Source organism: Suricata suricatta, chromosome 6, assembly GCF_006229205.1.
Source record: "Suricata suricatta isolate VVHF042 chromosome 6, meerkat_22Aug2017_6uvM2_HiC, whole genome shotgun sequence".
Lineage (NCBI taxonomy): Eukaryota > Metazoa > Chordata > Mammalia > Carnivora > Herpestidae > Suricata > Suricata suricatta.
Genome location: NC_043705.1, coordinates 117802496 through 117822828, shown reverse-complemented (window position 1 = coordinate 117822828; position 20333 = coordinate 117802496). Strand labels below are relative to the sequence as shown.

At 37.5% G+C, this 20333-nt stretch overlaps 1 protein-coding gene across 1 annotated transcript in view; it reads right to left on the bottom strand.

Annotated features, from left to right (window-relative positions):
• Window positions 1-1815: 1815 nt before the first annotated feature.
• Window positions 1816-20333, bottom strand: part of C9 (complement C9) — a 48392-nt gene continuing 29874 nt past the window's right edge. The window contains exons 6-10 of the mRNA XM_029941271.1: window positions 15713-16079; window positions 12867-12992; window positions 10959-11137; window positions 3197-3428; window positions 1816-2247 (exon numbers count right to left, since the gene is read on the bottom strand). Of these exons, the coding sequence (XP_029797131.1) occupies window positions 3198-3428; window positions 10959-11137; window positions 12867-12992; window positions 15713-16079 (903 nt within the window). The 3' untranslated portion in view covers window positions 1816-2247; window position 3197. The remainder of the gene's footprint in view (window positions 2248-3196; window positions 3429-10958; window positions 11138-12866; window positions 12993-15712; window positions 16080-20333) is intronic.

The following is a 20333-nucleotide window of genomic DNA, read 5'->3' as shown; positions in this document are numbered from 1 at the left end:
AAAAAATTTCAGTTCTGGAGCAGCTTAAAAAAGACACCCAAATGAACATGTTTAACATCTTCAAGGAGGTAAAAGTAGGAAAATAATCCAGTAGGCTAGGATTAATTAATTCAAAATGGATTATAACCATAAAGTTATTAGAAGAAAAAGGGGGTAGGAAACTCCTTGACATGGGTCTTGGCAGTGACTGTTTGAATCCAAGACAAAGAGCAAAAGCACCAAAAGCAAAAAACAAAACAAAACAAAACAAAGACAAATAAAAAACAACAAAAACCAAAAAACAAGTGGGACTACAGTGAGCAGCAGTGCTTCTGCACAGCGAAGGAAATCAACAAATATCCCAAATATACAAAGAGTTCATGCAACTCAAGAGCAAAAGAATAATTTGATTAAGGAATGGGCAGAAGAAGATCTGAATAGACATTTTTCCAAACAAAACAAAACAAAACAAAACCATACAAATGTTCAATAGGAACATGAAAGATGCTTAATATCATTAATCATTAGAGAAATGCAAATCACAACTACAAGGAGATATCACCTCACACCTGTTAGAATGGCTATTATCAAAAAGATAAGAAACAAAAAGTGTTAGTGAGGATGTGACAAGAAGTAACAGGTGTTAGTAAACTCACGCACACTATTGGTGGGAATGTAAATTGGTGCAGCCACTATGGAAAACATTATGGAGTTTCCTAAAAATACTAAAAATAGAACCACTATATGATCCACCAATTCCACTTCTGGTTATTTATCTGAAGAAAATGAAAACACTAACTCAAAAAGATATGTGCACCTATGTTTAGTGCAGCATTATTTATAATAGCCAAGACATGGAGGTAACCTAAGGGTCCATCAATGGATAAATGGATAAAGAAACTGTGGTGTATCTATCTGCAATGGAATATTATTCAGCCATAAAAAAGCCAAAAAAAATAATATGGATGGACCTTGAGGGCATCATGGCAAATGAAATAAGTCATACAAAGAAAGAGAAGTGCTATACAATCTCTCTTATATGTGGAATCTAAACAAACAGAAAAACAAAACATCAAACACATAGATACAGAGAACAGATTGGTGATTGTGAGAGGTGGGGGTGGGGGTGGAATGGGAGTAATGGGGTTTTTGTTCTAGTTTAAATAAAAATGAATTAATAATAATAATAATAATAATAATAATAATAATAAACAATAAGGTAAGATCTCTAAGATATATTTTAAGGGATAAAAACCAGACACAGATCAGTGTATATACTTTACTATCATTGGGTAAAGAACACAATGGAGAAGGAAGGATGGGATCTCTACCTTCACCTGTATAAACATGTGTATGTGTGTGTGTATGTGTGTGTATGTGTATGTGTATGTGTGTGTGCTTCTTATTTGCTTGCGTATTGAAGAAAGATGTAGAGATAAGCATCAATAGTAATAATAATACCAAAAAGCTTCTGACACTTTCCCCAAATTCAAGTCCTTTGTTAGTCTTTTACACGTGTATCTTACTGTGAGACCCTGAGTTCCAAGCACCTTCGGTGCCCACAGTTTAGTTTTTGCTTTTAATTAAAGCAAACACATAAAAACCTTGTTTTAAGTAATTGACCCTACGATTGTGTCCATGTATGTTTGAAACAGAAGTCAGTGCCTTGGCAAGAGTCCACTATATACGGAACAGACCTAAGGAAAAAAGGAATTTCTATGCTATCATTAGATATTCATCCTATTAGGAACATTATTGGATAATGGAATAATATTCAATTGACCCAACCAGATTCTGTAGCAGATAGCATTCCCTTGGAAAGAGACTCCGAGAATCTGAGTTTGTATGCAATAGATTTATTAGTGTGGGTTTTGGGGGAAAGTATGTTAGGAGTATGGCGAGCGCAATTGAGAATAAGTGAAGTTCAACTGTAATGCTCTTGCAACAGAGGCTTCAGCAAATCATAAGAGGAGCCCCCATGCTGGAATCATGCTCCAGAGTTGTCCCAGTTGACACAAGAGGGATGGCCCATCAGATACCAACCACATTGACCAGTTAACAGATACGGGCTTTTTTCAGGTTGGGAGCACAACCTTGGGCACCACTTCCTTGTTACAGGGCAATTCCTGAAGAGAGACTCAGCTGTGAAATGTCAGCAGGTGACACTCCTAGGAGGTGGGGGGATGGCTCTTGATCCTGAAGGGAGACCTGGGCTGTTTACCATCACATCCTCCATAGAGTCTTAGGAAATTCTGAATGCAGGAGGCACTGAGAAAAGATAGTCAGAAGCAGTAGAAGCAGAGATAGAGAGAGAGATACACTGACTCATGAAAATGGTAGTGTTATTATAGTTTTAACAAGAAAACAATTAGGTTGCTGCAACAATTTTTGAATATCTTGAGAGGGTTTTGTGTCTTTAACAGTGATAAATGATATTTCAGATATTCATAGACACTAACTGTAATTGTGGAGGCAATTGTGTTGTTTGTATCTGTTTCCTGCAATCTGAAAAAGCAAATCTAAAAGACATAGGTCTTAGGTATTCAACTCTGAAGTGCATCTTATGCAAGGGTATTTATAAGACCATGTGAAGAAACCTTACCCGGAAAATACTAAAATGCTTTTAGAGAGATTAGGAATTTTGCTTACTTGCTTAAAAAAATTACACTTGACCTTTGAACAATGCAGGTTAGGGGCACTGACACCCCACACATTTGAAAATCTATATATAACTTTTGACTCCCCCAAAACTTAACTACTAAGAGCCCACTGTTGACCAGAAGCTTTACCAATAACATAAATTGTTGATTAATACATACTTTGTATGTTATATGTGTTATATAGTGTATTCTTACAACAAAGTAAGCTAGGGAAAAGAGCATTTTATTAAGAAAGTTATAAGGAAGAGAAAATACATGTATAATACTGGCCTGTAAAATGTCCACATATAAGTGGACTCATTCAGTTCAAACTCATGTTGTTCAAGAGTCAATCATTAGAGTTAAAAAAAATTATAGTTCTGCTTAAATGTAGAAGTAGAAGATGTAAAATTGTATGCTAAAAGACCTATAGAGCCTGACTTTCCATTTTTATTATTTGTTGAGTATTTATCCTCTGCTTACATGGATAACCTAGACGTTTAGCACACATTAATTCAAGACCTAATTTTCAAAATACATAACCTCAAAATGCTTCGTTTTGTCCCTAGTGCTCCCACCTTAGGAAGTTTCTTCCCTTCTTCTGGTTTCACAGGCGATTCCTGTAAACTCCTTTGGGCAGGTGCACAGACATTCTCCATCCATGAGGATCGCGGTACCTCCATGTTGGCATGGGAAGCATTTCCTCACACTGAATTCATTGATATAATCTTCTAGGGCTCTTTCCAAATTCTGTTTCTTTAGGTGTGCGTCTTTTATTTTCACTGGAATCAGATTATATATAGGAGACAGCTACAAGAAAGCAAAACATTTAATTTTAGGACTTTTCTACCAATGGAGTTTGTGCAGTACCATTCACTGAAATTATTTGTTTATCCATTCAGTAATTCAACAAAGGCTTAGTGAATGATTATTATTGGTAGGTACGATGTTAGCTTCTAGACTATGGGAGTGATCAAAGCTAGGCATGATCTTTGTGATCTTTATGTAGGTAAGGAGATCACAGTATGAAGGCAAGAAGACTGATACTAAAAGGATCATACAGATAAAATGGAAACCATGGCACTCTGTGGGATGGGTACATGTGTTTTAAAATGAAGAATCATGGACTTAAACTTTTCTCGGGATAACATATTGACATTATTTTACGAATTGTTTGTGCTGCCTTTGCCCTCACTCCTCTCTTCCAGCAGGGAGCTAGGTGCTGCCATTTCTCATCAAAGTGGGGCTTCTGTGCAAGGCCAAGATCAGAAAGCCCCTAAAGGCAAATTCTTTATTGGCTCTCCCCCACCCGTAAAAGCCTGAATTCATTGAGAAATTTTTACTGGGAGAAAAGGTGTGAGAAGAATGCCACTGAAGCAGGAGATTCCTCCCGACTTACTAGTATGTCACTCAAGGAGCAAGAACCCATAACTGAATCTTTGGCAGCTATTTTGGGAAATAGCAGAGAGTCCCTAGAGAAGCTAGGTGCGTATCTAGGACCAGCGATCCAGTTTTGCCAGGGACTCCCATGTATGATCTTGGCATAGAAGGCTTGGAACCTCTTGACTTCAAGTGAACATGTGAGTTTGAACCATGAGGTTATCAGAGTGATCACTGTGGACATACATATATTCCCATTTCCCCAACAGAAGCATCAGGGTTTTATATTGATTTGAGCAATAAGACCTCCCTGAACCCCATCCAACAAGGATGAATAAAGGACGAATTTTCCAGCAGTAGAAAGGGATGGAATCTCAATGTCAAACTTAACTAAAATTAAATAAAATGAAGTAAAATGATTTCTTCTGCATGCTTCAATTCCTAGGGTAAAACACATAGTTGCTACAACTGAATCAAGGAAGCTTGGAAAGGCTTTCCTGAGAAAATGAGCCTTCAGCTGAGATTTGAGGGTGCTGGGACAGAAAGAAGAGTATTCTAGTCACACAGAATTCAAAAAGGTGTTATGGTGGAGGGGCACCTGGGTGGCTCAGTCGGTTGAACATTTGACTTTTGATTTCCGCTCAAGTCATGAACCCAGGGTCCTGGGATCGAGGCCCATGTCATGTTAGGCTCTGCGCTGAGCCTGGAACCTGCCTGTGATTCTCTCTCTCTCTCTCTCTCTCTCTCCCCCTCTGCCCCTCTCCCCTACTCTCTCTCTCTCTTTCTAAAACAACAACAACAACAATAAAATTTTAAAAACTTCTTATGGTGGAGAAGCCACAACATATATAGCAAGTGTCTATATAAGCAAATTCAATTGTGTGACTCTAAAGACTTGTTTGAGTAAATAAATCATTAGAAACGGAGGCCCTTGTGTGGTGCAGTCCTTGAAACAGGAGGCTACAAATTTAAAACTGGAATCCAAAGACACAAGAAAGAGGATATAAAAAAAATTGTGTGTGGGTAATGATGGATTAAATAATGTCAACTAAACTTTTTTTCTCTGATGACAATGACAAATAAAACCAAAATTAAAAACCTGCTTGAAGGCCCTGTAGAACTAACGAGGTAATACATACAGTCAGGGAGGTGAGCCTGGCATTTTTGGGCCATGGCCCCTTTTGACACATTTCCTAATTTGGGAACAGACCACAGAGAGGCTGAGGTAAAGGGGCACATCACTGGGCTCGGGGACAAAGGTTGGTATCCAGGGACACAAAGGAAAACAAGCCATGATTTGGGTTGGGACCCAGAGCACTACTGGAAGTGGGGTAGTTCTGCAGAGACTGCAGTCTGGTTTGCATTAAAACAATCTTGAATCATTGGAACTCCAGAAGCTTTCCAGATGTAAATATATATTTTCTTTGGAAGGAAAAAAATAATCCCAGCTCTCACGCTACTCCTACAACAATTTTTAGAGTATAATATTCAGTCCCCAATAAAAATAACTAGGTACACAAGGAGACAAGGTGAGATGAGTGAGAACCAGTAGGAACCCTAGAAACTAAAGCAGAGCTGTGAGGATGACAATATTTGATTTACCAGACGGACTTTTGAAGAGCTATGTTAACATGAGCAGGCACATAAGGGAGGAGATCAACAATTTTAGCAGAAAATTGGAAGTTACTTTTTAAAACAGAGAATTTGGAAAAAATAAACAGAAATATTATAAGTTGATACTAGGGGCACCTGGGTGGCTCAGTCAGTTAAGTGTCTAGCTTTGGTTCGGGTCATGATCTCACGGTTTGTGGGTACAAGCCCCATGTTGGGCTCTGTGTTGACAGCTCAGAGGCTGGAGCCTGCTCTGGATTCTGCGTCTTCCTCTCTCTCTGACCCTCCCCCACTCATTCTCTATCTCTCTCTCAAAAATAAATAGACGTTAAAAAATTTTAAAAATAAGTTGATATTATAATATGCCAGTTAATGGACTGGTTAAATAGAAACTGTGACACAACAGAAACAAAATTAATGAACTAGAATATAGGTAAGGAGAAAATACTGACAATGAAGCATAAAGTGATAAAAGATTGGGAAATACAGAAAGGGGGTAGGAAACATAAAAGACAGGGTGCAAAGGGGTGCCTGGGTGGCTTAGTCAGTTGAGCATCTGACTCTTGATTTTAACTCAGGTCATGATCCCAGGGTCATGGGATCAAGCCCTGCTTTGGGCTCCATGATGGGCATGGAACCTGCTTAAGATTCTCTCTCTCTCTCTCTCTCTCTCTCTCTCTTTTCCTCTGCCCCTCTCTCCCACTCTCTCTCTAAAGTAATAATAATAAAAGGATAGGGTGAGAAGTTGAAGATCCACATAATTTGAGTCCCAGAAGCAGAGAATATTTAAGAAGCAGTATTTGAAGAAGTAACAGTGAGAATAAAACCAGGCAGTGAAAGACATAAAGGCACCCTGTTAGTGAGAAGCAAGGTTATAATGTGTTCTTTTCAGACATAGACACATCAGAGTAAGACTACTAAGAAACAAAGATAATGGAGTAGATCCTAAAATCATCTAAGTAAAAAATCAGAGCACTTTGAAAATAGACTGATACTTGATTTTAGTAGATATAATCAATAATAGAAATTGTTCTTGAACACTGAGATATGCATAGGAGATTTTTTAAAAGGTGACCTCAAAGCTTCTATCACTCACAAAAAAACAAAACAAATCTAGTTTGATTGTAGATCAAAAAGTAAAAGCAAAACAATAAACGTTCTGCAAGAAAATATATATAGGGGAGCATCTTCAAGACTTTGAGGTAGGGAAATATTTTAAACAGGATGCAACAGCACTAACTATAATGAAAGGAAATATATATATTTAACTATGTTAAAACAAAAGAATACCAACATTATAATTCCTGATAAAATGTACAGAGAAGGACACAACATCACTTATTGGGTAATCTTTCCAAACGCATAACTTCAATCTTCTCTAAACCCAAACTGAGGGACATTTGACATAATAGCTGACTCATGTCAAGGTCATGAAAGATGAGAAAAAAAATCTGTCCTAGAATCAAGGAGACTAAGGGGACACTACAACTCGTTGCAGTGTGGGATATTGATTGGATCCTGGAACAGATACAATCTATTAGGGGGGAAAACTGGTGAATGTTAAATAAGGTGTGTAGGTTAGACTGTTAATTTTTTTCTATTTTTATTAGCTTACAATGGTTATTTAAGTTATTAACATCACAAGCTGCTGGTTATAGGATGCATGTGAACTCTGTGGTATTTTTGCAGGTTTACTGTCTGTACTATTTATGCCATTTTACAGTAAGTCTAAAATTATTTCAAAATAAAAAGTGAAAAGGAGAACATCTGTTACAAAAAATACCGTTGAAGGGCGAAAGTCCTCAAGTGAAAAAAAAAACAAAACAGAAACCACTTATAATACCAGTAAGTGAGTACTAGGCTCATATCCAGAATATACTAAGAACTTCTATAGTCAATACAAATGTACACCAGTACACTCCTTTATGAATTAGTACATAGGATTTAGATTCTAACCACGTCATACTTATTTGGAAGAAAGTAGCCTCTTAGCGACATTGCCACTTTGGCACAAGCAGCATAAGCATATTGCAGAGTTATTTTGATTTTTAGGAAAAGACATTCATCTTGTTTTACCCTTTAAAGGAAAGTCAAGGCCAGATAATCTAAGATACAGGAATAGAGGGTCATGGAGAAACTACAGTGTGGATGAAATGCATAAACAAGTGTTCAAAGAGATAAAGAGGAAGGTCATGTAATGACCATAATTTCAGAGGAGACTCAAACCCTGGAGGCAAAACTCCCACAAGAAGACAATGAACAATAAAAATATACTTGATGAAGTGTTCCCGAAGAGCCACATCTTTTCCTGATAAACTTTGGCTTTCTATTAATTAAGAAAACACTTCTCCTTTTTCTCCTATGCTAGCTAATTGTATCCTTTCTACTATTTGGAGATATATTTTCAGTGGATCTAATCTGTCATGAAACACGAAACATGTTAACATACAAATAAATTGACATATAGTTAGTTTAAAAAATGACATTCAGGGACGCCTAGGTGGCTCAGTCGTTTAAGTGTCGGACTTCGGCACTGGTCATGATCTCACAGTCCATGGGTTCGAGCCCCAAGTCGGATTCTGTGCTGACACTCAGAGCCTGGAGCCTACTTCGGATTCTGTGTCTCCCTCTCTCTCTCTGTCCCTCCTCCTCTCTCTCTCTCAAAAAGTAAATAAACATTAAAAATATTTAAAAAATAATGAAATACATTAAAAAAAATACATAAAATGAAGTACATTGAGGTTTCTTGTAGGCTTCCAAACTAATTAAACTATGTACCAAATGTAGTTTGTTGATAGTGTGAGTGGTCTTTTTCCAAAGTTTATTTATTTTGAGAGAGAGAGAGAGAATCCCACGCAGACTCCTGCATTGTCAGCACGGAGCCCTATGTAGATCTCAAGCCCATAAACTGTGATGTGAGCTCATGACCTGGGCTGAAAGCAAGAGTTGGAGCTTAACCTATTGAGTCACCTAGGTGCCCCATCTGAGTGTTATTTTTATCCCCGTACAAGCGAATTAAGACTGATTTTCACTACATCTTTATAACTGTAATGAGGACAACACAGGGCAGAGGCTCTACCAGTCCTTGAAATACTTACGCTCTTTAACATCTGATGCCTCACTGCAAAGAGTTGCACCATGTAACAAAAATTGTAGGCAAATGGATCATTATTACCTACATGGCTGCAGAAAGGGCTTGATATAGCTTGACATGTGGGTGCATAAGATTGGTTGAAGGAAACAACAAAGGGAAGACGGAGGATAGAAAAGGCAAAAGCAACACAAAATTCATGCTATGAGGACTGACCCACTGGCATGAGGTGAGTCACAGATTTGGGGATATTTTCTAGTGCACTAAGTAAGGCTACTGAATTTAATGATCATGTGCATATAAGAAATATTTACTTGTGCTCTCTCAAAAATAAATACATGTAAAAATTAAAAAAAAATATTTACATGATTCACAAGAGAAACAAAATAATCCATGAAACGGATTAAAGAGTAATATCTCCCATGAGTTCTCATAAACGAGATATTGTATCATGTAACATCCTTTTAGTAAATAAAGCAGTGGATTATATAACTTTGTTTTTATAATGCCAAAACAAAACTTTAAAGGAAGCCAATTTGCTACATGCTAGCTGTACTGATCTCTGCTGCTATTGCTCTAGAGGAAATAATAAACTTTATATCTCTCAGGCAATCATTAATAAATGTAATTTCCTCAGCTGACATTTTTATAACTCGTCTGTAGCGGTAAGCTTAAGAAGAAACCAAAGTTCAGCTATTCTGTTGAGATAAAATGTAAAACTGTTGTGTTAACATTCGGAACAGCTGGAAACAGAAATAATATACTTCCATGAAAGCATATTCCAGTTGGTTGTGTCTGGTCTGAGTCTTGATTTTAACTCAGGTTATGATCTCATGGTCATGAGATTGAGCCTTGGGTTGGGGTCTATGCAGGTGTGGAACCTGCTTGAGATTCTGTCTCCCTCTCCCTCGGCCCCTCCCCCCACTTGCTATAAATAAATAAATAAATATCTGGAGGTCTATAATTGCCCTTGAAAATAGCATAAACTACATTTTGCATCCAGTCAGCAGGACTGTCCCATAGAGTTGATGAAGGTCTTTGAATAACTCTGGTAAATCTAGTAGTAAATCTTCAGAAGGTGCTTTATTTACTTGAGATCCTTTAAATTGGCTCTAGAATATACTGGACTATGGTTAAGATCTCAGGACACAGGCTTGGATCCATACAAGGACTGGGTAGCTTCACACATTCTTTAAAGACCATAAAATGAGATAAAGAAACAAAAATCTCCAATAACTAGTCTTAACAAAATGCCAACATGACCGTAACTCAAGTTAATCAATTGAAATTAAGGTCAGAGATAACTTGACTTGAGGGAAAATTGTGAAACACACAGGGAAAACCGAAAGCTATAAAGGGAAGTAGGAAAACAAATACAGAAAAAAGGAAAACACTTACCCTTTTTAATTAGCTTGGGGAGAAGAGTGACGGGGCTAAATGACACTGGCCTTTATATCTTTATATTACAGTGCAGTGTCTTTCCCCTAGAAAAAAGTACTAATGGTTTATAAACCCAAGACTGTAATCAACATACAAAAAAGAATTTCTGGACCATAAGAACTGCTCACTCTTGGTCTTATTTTCTGAGACCTTATGAACTCCCTTTCATGAAGGCCCTTAAAGATTCTCCTGTGTTGGAAGTGGTGATATGATGCCACCTGATGGCAAGGGACAACAAGGGGTAGATGGAAGGGAACTAACCATTCCTGGGCACCTGTTTTGTGCCAGTCTGTACTATAGGCTCTACACAAGCAATCTTTTTTCCCATTTTTTTAAAATTAGTTTTGAGACAGAGAGAGACAGAGCATGAAAAGGGAAGGGCAGAGAGAGAGGGAGAAACAGAATCCCAAGCAGGCTCCCGGCTCCGAGCTGTCAGCACAGAGCCTGACACGAGACTCGAACCCACGAACTATAAGATCATGACCTGAGCTGAAGTCAGATGCTGGCTGAGCCACCCAGGTGCCCTACAAGCAATTTTTTTAAATCCTCAAAATAAACACGAGCCCGGGAGAATATAGTGCTGCAGAGGTCAGAGAACTTTACAGATTTAGAGAAGGAAAGAGACCTGAACTCATCCTGGGATGGTGTGATGCCACATTCATGCCTTTGCTTTATGTCACGCTTCTTTCCAGGGATGAGATAGGAGTGCAGTTGAATGCTCACCTCTCTTTCAGATGAAGTTAACTGTTCATCTGACCAGTAGTTACATTTAATAAGAAAATTTTAAAGTCTTCTATTTGAAGATAAACATTCCTTACTTTTTGACTTATGAGTACTGGAGCATCACTTAAGGAAGTGGCCCAATTTATGAAGTCAGTCAGATTAGCCGTTTTGGCTCCTTTGAGAAGCTTCTCTTTCAACTCATATGCATATTTTTGGGTTCCTCCTCTTATGAGTGAAATAACATCATCTATGAAGTCATCACTATTGATGGTTTCTGGAAAAAGAAAGAGGATATAAGTGAAGCATTTACAGATCTGTGACATTTGATCAACATTTATTGAACCCTTTCAAAAAGTATAGACCAATATATTTATTGAATTTTATTTATGTAATTTTTTTCACCTAAAGTCTCCAAGAGCAATTTTTATTAGTAGCCAATTGTAGACTTCAGTGGTATTTAAAAAAAGTGTGATAATTCAGATTTCAAATTCATCGCTTATGCCCATGCATACACAGGAACTAAACATGACTTTTGGGATATACTAGAAATTTTGTTTTCAGACATATTTCATAATTAAATTTTATATAAGCTTGCTTTAAAGTAATTTAATATTACAAAAATATCAAAGAGTGTAAAAAAGAATCAGGTGAAAGACAAAATTTTTTTCCATTCCAAATTCCTACCTATCTCTCCTTCAGTTTCTCTCTCCAGACTAAACCACTTTTAACACACTTTTGTGAATCTTATAGAATTGTACATTTTTGAACTGGAAAGGAATTTCAAGAAGATCTTTATTTCTCCTTTCTCATTTTTATAGATGAGAAAACTGAAACTCAGAGAGGTGGGGTGACCAGCCCAAGTCTAGCCTGAGGATCAAATATTGAAATTAAGACTTTTGATGGCAAATTCAATTTTTTTTACACTCATCGGTGGTTTCCAGTCATGGCCAAATGTTAGTTGTTGGTAACCTTCTAAAAATATCAGGCTTTCCACTCTCTGCCTCCTCACTATCAGCTGCTTATTTACAAGGAAATCATGAGCATTTATATGTCTGTAAATATCCTCAGGTATTTCTGATTAGAGTAAAAATTGAGCACTCCAGCACTGCCTCGTGCTTATAAATCTGCTAAGTATTAACAACACAGGCAATATTTATACTAAAGATCTTTATGTTTTTAAAAGGGTTATGCACTGATTGAATGTTAAGGATGGATTGGGATTTCTCCCCCCGCCTCTAGTTTTATTGAGATATAATTGACACACTCCAAAAGTGTAAGGTCTACAACTGAATGCCTTGCCGTACACATATATTGCAAAATGATTACCACATGCATCACCTCGTACAGTAACAAAAAATATATCTTTTCCTGAGCTGAAAACTTTTAGTTTCTCCTCTCTTAGCAACTTTCCAACATATCACACGGCATTGTTAGCTATAGTGATCAGGTCATACATTACATCTCCAGTACTTATTTATCTTATAACCGGAAGTTTGTACCTTCGACTCATTGGATGATGGTGAGTTAGGGGTTTTGAGTCAGGTGGAAGGCTGAGTTAGGGAAATGGCTTTGGTCTTCGCCTTTCTTAATGGTCACATACATACTGTATGTCACTAGCCCGTTTGGAAACATTGTTAAAATTGGGAGGGGGGATATCCAAAAAAGGATATTTTTGCTGAAGACATTTTTCTACCATTGGCCTTCTAGCATTGCCAGGATAAATGCTCAAGTCTACAAAGACTTACACAGGGTAAGTGCCTTGCCCAGAGCTGCACACTGTGCGCCCTGCACAATGGTGTTTCCAATGAATACATGTCCATGGGTTACTTGTGTTTATACCACTGTAAAAATAAAAGTTTAAATCACTCTAAGGTTTCTTTGTTTTTTGTTTTTTAATGAAGATTGTAGACAATAAAGAGGATCATAGTGACGGGCAGGGGGCAGTGCTTATTGATGATCCTTCCTCCCTTTTTTTTTAAACTAGTGAGTGAGGCCATACTTACCAGTTCCACCTTCACCCCTCTTTACACAATCGTTTTTATTAACACTTCCTGTGACTTCAAATACAGCACTCAGAGTAACATCCAAATTAAACCCGAGGCATCTCTGTACATCCTTTATTTCGATACCTGTTTAATGTATTTAGTTGAAGATCATTAAATGATGTCTAAATTATTTCAATAAATAAATTTCAATTGTGCTATTTTATAAGAAACATACTTGGATTCCTAGATATTATTACTGAATTTATATGTAAGGTCATATCAGCCCTGCTTTGTCCTCATATTAGAATCTAGTGGCCTCCTTTTGAATTTGCTCATCAAATACTAACAAAGGACACATAAATTTTCTTCTTGTTTAAAAGAGACACCACTCAGAGTAGGGTCAGTATAGTAAAGTTTTTTACTTCTAATATCATGGAAAAGAGACGTTGATTTCTAACATATATTGAATGCTTATCATATGCCCAATATCATTCGAAAGATTTTGTAGGCATTAATTAATGTAATCCTCACATTGATCTTTCAAGGTAAGTTCTATTATCCTCATTGTACAGATGAAGCTATGGAATGACAGAACGGATAAGTAACCTGACAATGGAATTCAGCAATTAGCCAAGTTGGTATTTGAACTAGAGTTGTCTGGCTGTTAAGCACTTCTCTGTATTGACTTCATAATTTGGTCGTGGGATTCATCAACATCTCCTATTCCTCTTTGGAAGACCCTGTTCATTATTAAGGTAGCGAGTTCCTTGCTTTGAGCAGATGGATTATACCCATGACAAATTTGTTTTGGTCCTATGAATGCTACTTAGTAGATATCAGTTTTGGAAGCTGACTCATCATGGTGTGTGAATGCTACAGTTACTAGGAAGAAAAATCCTAATATTTAATTAAAGTATATCATTTATAATCTAGCTAAAAGAGAGAAAAATTATTATATTATTATTGAACAAGGTCAAACTGCCTCAGTTCATTGACCATGTCAGTTTTCACTTTTATCATTTCAGATCACACACACACACACACACACACACACACACACACATGCTTTATGAAAAAGGGAAGGGAGAAGTGAAGCTAGTCCCAAGGTTTCATAGTGAAATTTAGAAGTGGGGATCTGGGGATATTTAAGCATTCATTATTTGAGCAAATATTTTTTGTGTACCCACAACTAGCGAAACCTAGAATGATATCAAGTGGCTTTCACCATGAAGGAAAAGGAAGGATAAAAATGGAAGACCATGCAGGAATCCAGAATACCAGATTTCCAATTTTAACCTAAGAAATGTAAAGACACTGATCCCAAAAATGGGTGTGAAAATATCTAAGTGATCCTAATGAGCTTAGATTCTCTGCCTCAGCTGTGGACCTTTTCGTGTCCAGACAGGATCTGGACATCCTAAATCTAGGTGTAGTATATGGTTAGGTCCTCATTTATTGCCACTGAAGAAGTGAGAAAGATGACTTCCTTTTCAAAGATACTAGTATTGACCTAATGATCCTTGTCTACTAAGGCCACATGGTGAGTAAATTTAAGTAGGTCTGAGTTGTCTAAGATTAAAGATTCTAGCTCATGGAACTTTTTCACCAAAGCAACTCTTGGCTTGAAGTGTTCCTTGTGTTTTGACCACTCTTGTTGAGCCTTTCTCTTCTGATTTTTAGGTCCCTCAAGACACAGTCCTATTGTGCCCCTTGCCCATGTGCTAGCTATCAAAATAGCCTACCAGGCAGACCTCATTTTGCTGTTTCAGGATATAGCCCTGTGAGGCAGTAAAAGTCAAACAATTTCATATTCCATTTCTCCTGGCAGTGTTTCTACCTGCTCAAGACTAGAGTGGCACATCAGGAGTAACTAGTTCTGGCTATTCATATTTGTTTCATCTATAAAGTGTTTATTGTGTGGACAGTGTCAGGATTTAAGCTCATAGCCAAATCCCATTCTTCACTTGACACAGACAGCAGCGAAGGGAAAGAGCCATGGAAATGGTTTTTGGCAACTCTTCCCTCTCTAAGAGACATACCTTTGAGGGCAGAGAAAAGAGATATGCTGGTATCTATCTCCTCTTTAAGAAATACTATAACTAGCCATAATTGCTCACAAAATGAATAATTAAAACGTATTAACACAGTCACTTTGCATGTACTTTACTCTTAAAAGGCTTAGATGAAACCTTTGGGCCGGTATGGTAATTATGTAGGACATAGGCCTTTCCTAGACACATGGCAGACATTGCTGACCAACCATGGCCTTCTTTTCCAAAATTTTGAGTGTGGTCAGACATCTACTCAACATGGACTGAATTCAACTACCACCATATGACTAAACTTGTCATAATATGAGATAAAATTAATTTCCTGCCTTTGCCTTGTGACATTAGACTTACATCTTAACATTACTTTCTCCCTCCTTCCTAAGAGAAAATTTAGAACAGTATTTTTCTTCCGATGCTGAAAAGTCCTTTGGAAAATTATTGTCAAACATATAATTGAACACATTTACTGATTAAGAAATAGATTATGTAAATTATGTCTCTTATACTTTTTCTAGTTTCTAAGTAATGTTTCACTAAAAGCAGCGTCACCAACTAAGTTGCAGTATAATTTTGTGCGTTTCTCGGTAGTGCTGCTGTGTAGTTCATGACCAAGTCGTTGTGTTTGAGGTAGAAGTCAATTTGCTGTTTGCTGTTTAACAGGGTTTTGATGCCAAAGGGCAGGGAGAGAGTTCTCTCAAAGAAGCAGATTATAGGACTTTTTTTAAAAGCCTTGAATCTTTGAAAGAGGTTAGCAATAGAAATAATGATTGGTTAAAACAGCGTTAGAGGTAAGAGCTCTATTTCTAGGTATACCTTTCTTTTCCATGGTTGCTTTATCCAAAACATATATTAGTTCATAGAATCCTCCTAGAGACCCAGAGCTACTGTAGTGGGTTCCGTAGGTTTCCAAAAATGCAAAATATTCCCCCTTTTCATAGGTAGTTGGTAGAGCTTTTATGTCATCCAAGAAAGTTGTTGTCAGCATGACATCCCGACTTCTCATTGTAAATCTTCCCACCTGAATTACTCCTTTCACGTGGAGGAACACTTTTTCCTTTATTGTAGAGCAGAAGGAAAGAAATATGAGTTTCACAGCCATTATTTCAAATTTAAAATCATAAAATTTAGAATTTCCCCAGGCAATAATTTGAAACAATGTTTTTTTTAGTGACCATGGATACTTTAACCCAGGAAGGTGGCAAACTCAGAATGCCATTAGTCCCAACTGTTGATGGCAATGGGTGGCACCGGGACTCCCAATCACTGCCGGTGGGAATGTAGAACGATCTAATCACTCTGGAAAACTGCTTGGCAGTTTCTTATAAATGTAAACACACATTTACCCTATGGCCAATAATTTCACTTCTACATATTGACCTAAGGTCAATGAGAAAATAGACCACAAAAAGATCCATACAAGATTTTTATAGCAGCTTTAGTCAGAATAGCTTAAAACTGGAAACATTCCCAGTGTCCACCAACAGAAGAGTTGATAAATTGTATTATGTTTACACAAAGGAATGCCACTTGGCAATAAAAATGAAAAAACTACATGCAACAATATAAATAAATCTAAAAAAATACTACTCCGAATAAAAAAGTCAAGCACGAAAGAGTACGTACTGTATGATTTCACTTCTATGAAGTTCCAGAACAGGTGAAATTAAGCTACAGTCAGAGAAATCCATAGTGCTCACCCCTCAGCAGTAAGGGAGTGACCGAAAAGGCATGAGTGAATTTTCTTGAGGTGATAGAAATGTTCTAGATCTTGTATGAGGAGGTGGTTACACAGGTGGATACATACAGTGATCAAAACTCATGGAGACTTAAAATGCTTGCATGTTATTGCTTGCAAATTATACCTCATTAAGTTGATTTTAGAATGTTGGCAATGAAAGAAAATGTAGATCTTATATATGCAGCCCAGTCTTCTCGTTTTGCAGATGAGGAAACCCTGATCCAAAGGTTTCAAGTTATTTGCGCCAAATCACAAACATAGAGTGACAGTGATTGCTACTATAAACCTAGGTATCAAGTCTCCCTGCTCCTTCTACTATGTACTTTCGTTTTTTAAAGTTTATTCATTTATTCTAAGAGAGACAGAGAGAGACAAAGAGAGGAAAAAAAAATCTCAGGCAGGCTCCATGTTGTCAGCATAGAGCTTGATATCATGAACCCTGCTACCATGACCTGGGCGGAAATCAATAGTCAGGTGCTTAACTTACTGAGCCACTCAGACACCCCACTCAATTTTTGGTAATAAGGTAGACAATATTTTAAAACATGAGACCTAAATAGGTGAAGAGTTAAGCATTCCCAGAAATGATGGCTTAAATTTCCAAGAGAAAGCCATAGACTATCCCAGTCAAAACTAAACTATAATGGACACCTATGATTTTGTAGGTGGCTCATTTAAGGTTCTTCTCCTAGAGTAGTGGTTAGCACATGTTGATTGCACAGAGGTTTAAAACATATTATTGAGGCACCTGAGTGACTCAGTCGGTTAAGCGTCCGACTTCGGCTCAACTCATGATCTCATGGTTTGTGGGTTCAAGCCCTGCATTGGCCTTTGTGATGACAGCTCAGAGCCTGGAGCCTGCTTCGGATTCTGTGTCTCCCTCTCTCTCTCTCTCTCTGTCCCTCCCCCTCTCATGCTCTGTCTCTGTTTCTTAAAAATAAAAAAGCAATAAAAAATAAAAAAAACCCATGTTATTATTTTTTAAAAGTGCATCTTGGTATATATGAACATCACACCAAATTTTCTGTGTTCTGGAAGCACAGTTGTTCACACTGTCTGACTTAACTTCATGTGACAGTTGGTGATTCAGTCATCAACAAAAAACTTAAAGAAATTTACTCCATATACAATAACTCATATGAGTTCTCCTGATGAGAACTTTATAATAATTCTCAGTGGAATCTCAAGGATACACAAAGCATATTTGGATTCCTTTCCATTGTTGCTAAAATTAGGAGTATAACTTGTCAGAAAGATGTTATGTTCTTTGGCTCCACTTATTTCAGAGGTAGATCTTCAATCATTTCCATCCAAATGTAAAGTTGTTGCTTCCGTGTTAGCAACATGGAACTAAAAACAAAATCTCTTGGCTTCAGTTGTCTAATGATTTGATACTCATTTCTTTGTCCTAATTAAAAGCAAAATTCATTTAAAGAATTTTCTATACTGGCTGTTTTCAATTCCTTCCCATTTTCTCTTAAATCTAATCCAGTCATTTAGCTCTCCTCACTACTTCAACAAAGCTTGTCTTGTTAAGGTCACCAATGATCTTCACAATGCTAAAGCCAGTAGCAGTTACTTCTTAGTCCCTCTTCTTTGACGTATTAGCACATCTGGCACAGTTAATTACTCCTTTCTTTTTGATAGAGTTTCTTTCCTTATCTTCTAGGGCAGTTTTTTTTCAAGCTGTAAAGTGCAAACACATCACCTGCAGAATCTTGTTAAAATGCAGTTCTGATTCAGCTCTGGGTTAGAGGCCGAGGTTCTAGCCTCCCAGGGATGCTGATGTTGCTGACCCATGGACCACACTTTGAGTAGTGAGGTTCTAGGGCATTCATTATACCTGCCACATCTTGCTGTCCTCTACTGCTTCTTCCTCTATTGACGTTCCTTGAGTTTAGTCTTTTATTTTTTAACAAAAATAAACCCTCTCTCTCTCTCTCTCTCTTATTCATTTATTTTGAGAGAGAGGGAGAGAGAGAAAATCCTCAGCAGGCTCCATGCTGTCAGCACAGAGAGCTACATGTGGCTCAATCTCATGAACCATAAGACCATGACTGGAGCCGATTCAAGAATGGGGCACTTAACTGACTGAGCCACCCAGGTGCCCCATTTATTTCATTTGGTAGCAAGTTTGTTTTTCAAGTTGCTCAGTTGAAAAACTTTAGAGTCGTGCTTGACTCTAACTTATGTATGTCCTTCATCACTCACCTGGATTCTTACAACAAATCTTGCTTTTGCTCTTAACTCTCATATGTCTCCTCATTTAAAATATATTAGAGTATGTCAATCTTCTATTTAAAAAAATTCTAGTGATCACCCATGTCACTCAGAGAAAAAACTAAATTTCATGACCTGGTTCAGGGTAACATTTCTAACCTGTTCTCCTTCTAGTTCACTCTGGGCCAATGGACAGACATGTTCCCACCCTACAGGCTTGTCTCTAGCAGTTCCTTTTGTCAGGTACATCATCCAAATAGGACCGTTTGGTTATTTCCTCTCCTTCAAATCTTTGCTCAGATTTCCTTAAGCTTTCTTTTTAATACTGCCATTTGCCCAACACTCCTGATTTCCCTTCTGTTACTCTGCTTTTTACCCTATTCCATAGCACTTAACACTTTCTAGATACTATGTAGCTTGCTATTTTTGTGCTTACATTTATTTTGTCTTCTCTCTGTGCTGAACTTTCAGTTCCATGAGGACAGGAATCTTTTCTAGGTTGGTTCACAAATGTATCCTATACCTGGAACAGCGCCTGGCCATGTAGGAAATCCACATGAAGTATTTGCTGCATGATTTAAAGGATTTTCCAAGGGCATACTTTGGATGGGTATGCATGTTAATATAGAGACAATGCACAGACCCATACAAAACAATGATATGATTGAGCATAAGTACTATGCTCAAGTACTTGATTCACTGAGTGAATTGTTATTTTTTTAATTTTTAAATGTTTTATTTTATTTTTGATACAGAGAGAGACAGAGCATGAGACGGGGAGGGGCAGAGAAAGAAGGAGACACAGAACTGGAAGCAGGCTCCAGGCTCTGAGCTAGCTGTCAGCACAGAGCCTGACCCGGGGCTCGAACCCACGAACATGAGATCTGACCTGAGCCGAAGCTGGAGGCTTAACCGACTGAGCCACCCAGGCGCCCCTGAATTGTTATTTTTAAAGGAGGAGAGGATATCTAAATAAGTGGACAGTGTTGTCCAAAAAGGAAGAATGAGCATTTTACCAACATCTAGTAATATACTTTACTGATTACAGAAAGTATATTCTACATTTATTTCAAAGGTGATGAAACAAAATTCTAAATCAGGATTAAATATTAAAAAACAAACTCATTTGCAAAGCTTCAAATTATAAAGGTGTGATTACAAAGGAAGCAGACTGTTTCATATGCTATGTTCAGTATCATGGCATCATTACTTTAGAGACACTTTGTAGTGAGTAAATAGCCATCAGAGTAAGGCATTGCAGTGAATTAGCAAAATTCCTCAGGAAGATTCTTCATGGTAATTCTGAAGGTAGTATAAATTGAACGGTCTATTACCACAATCTCAGTCCAAAGGTGTGCTCCGAATTCTAAATACGCTGGTTCTCTGTTCATCACCAGCAAACATCTCACGCACTTATATTACTACAGCTCCTACTAATTCTTCTCCAGTTAGCATTCGCATTCTTCTTCCTGACCT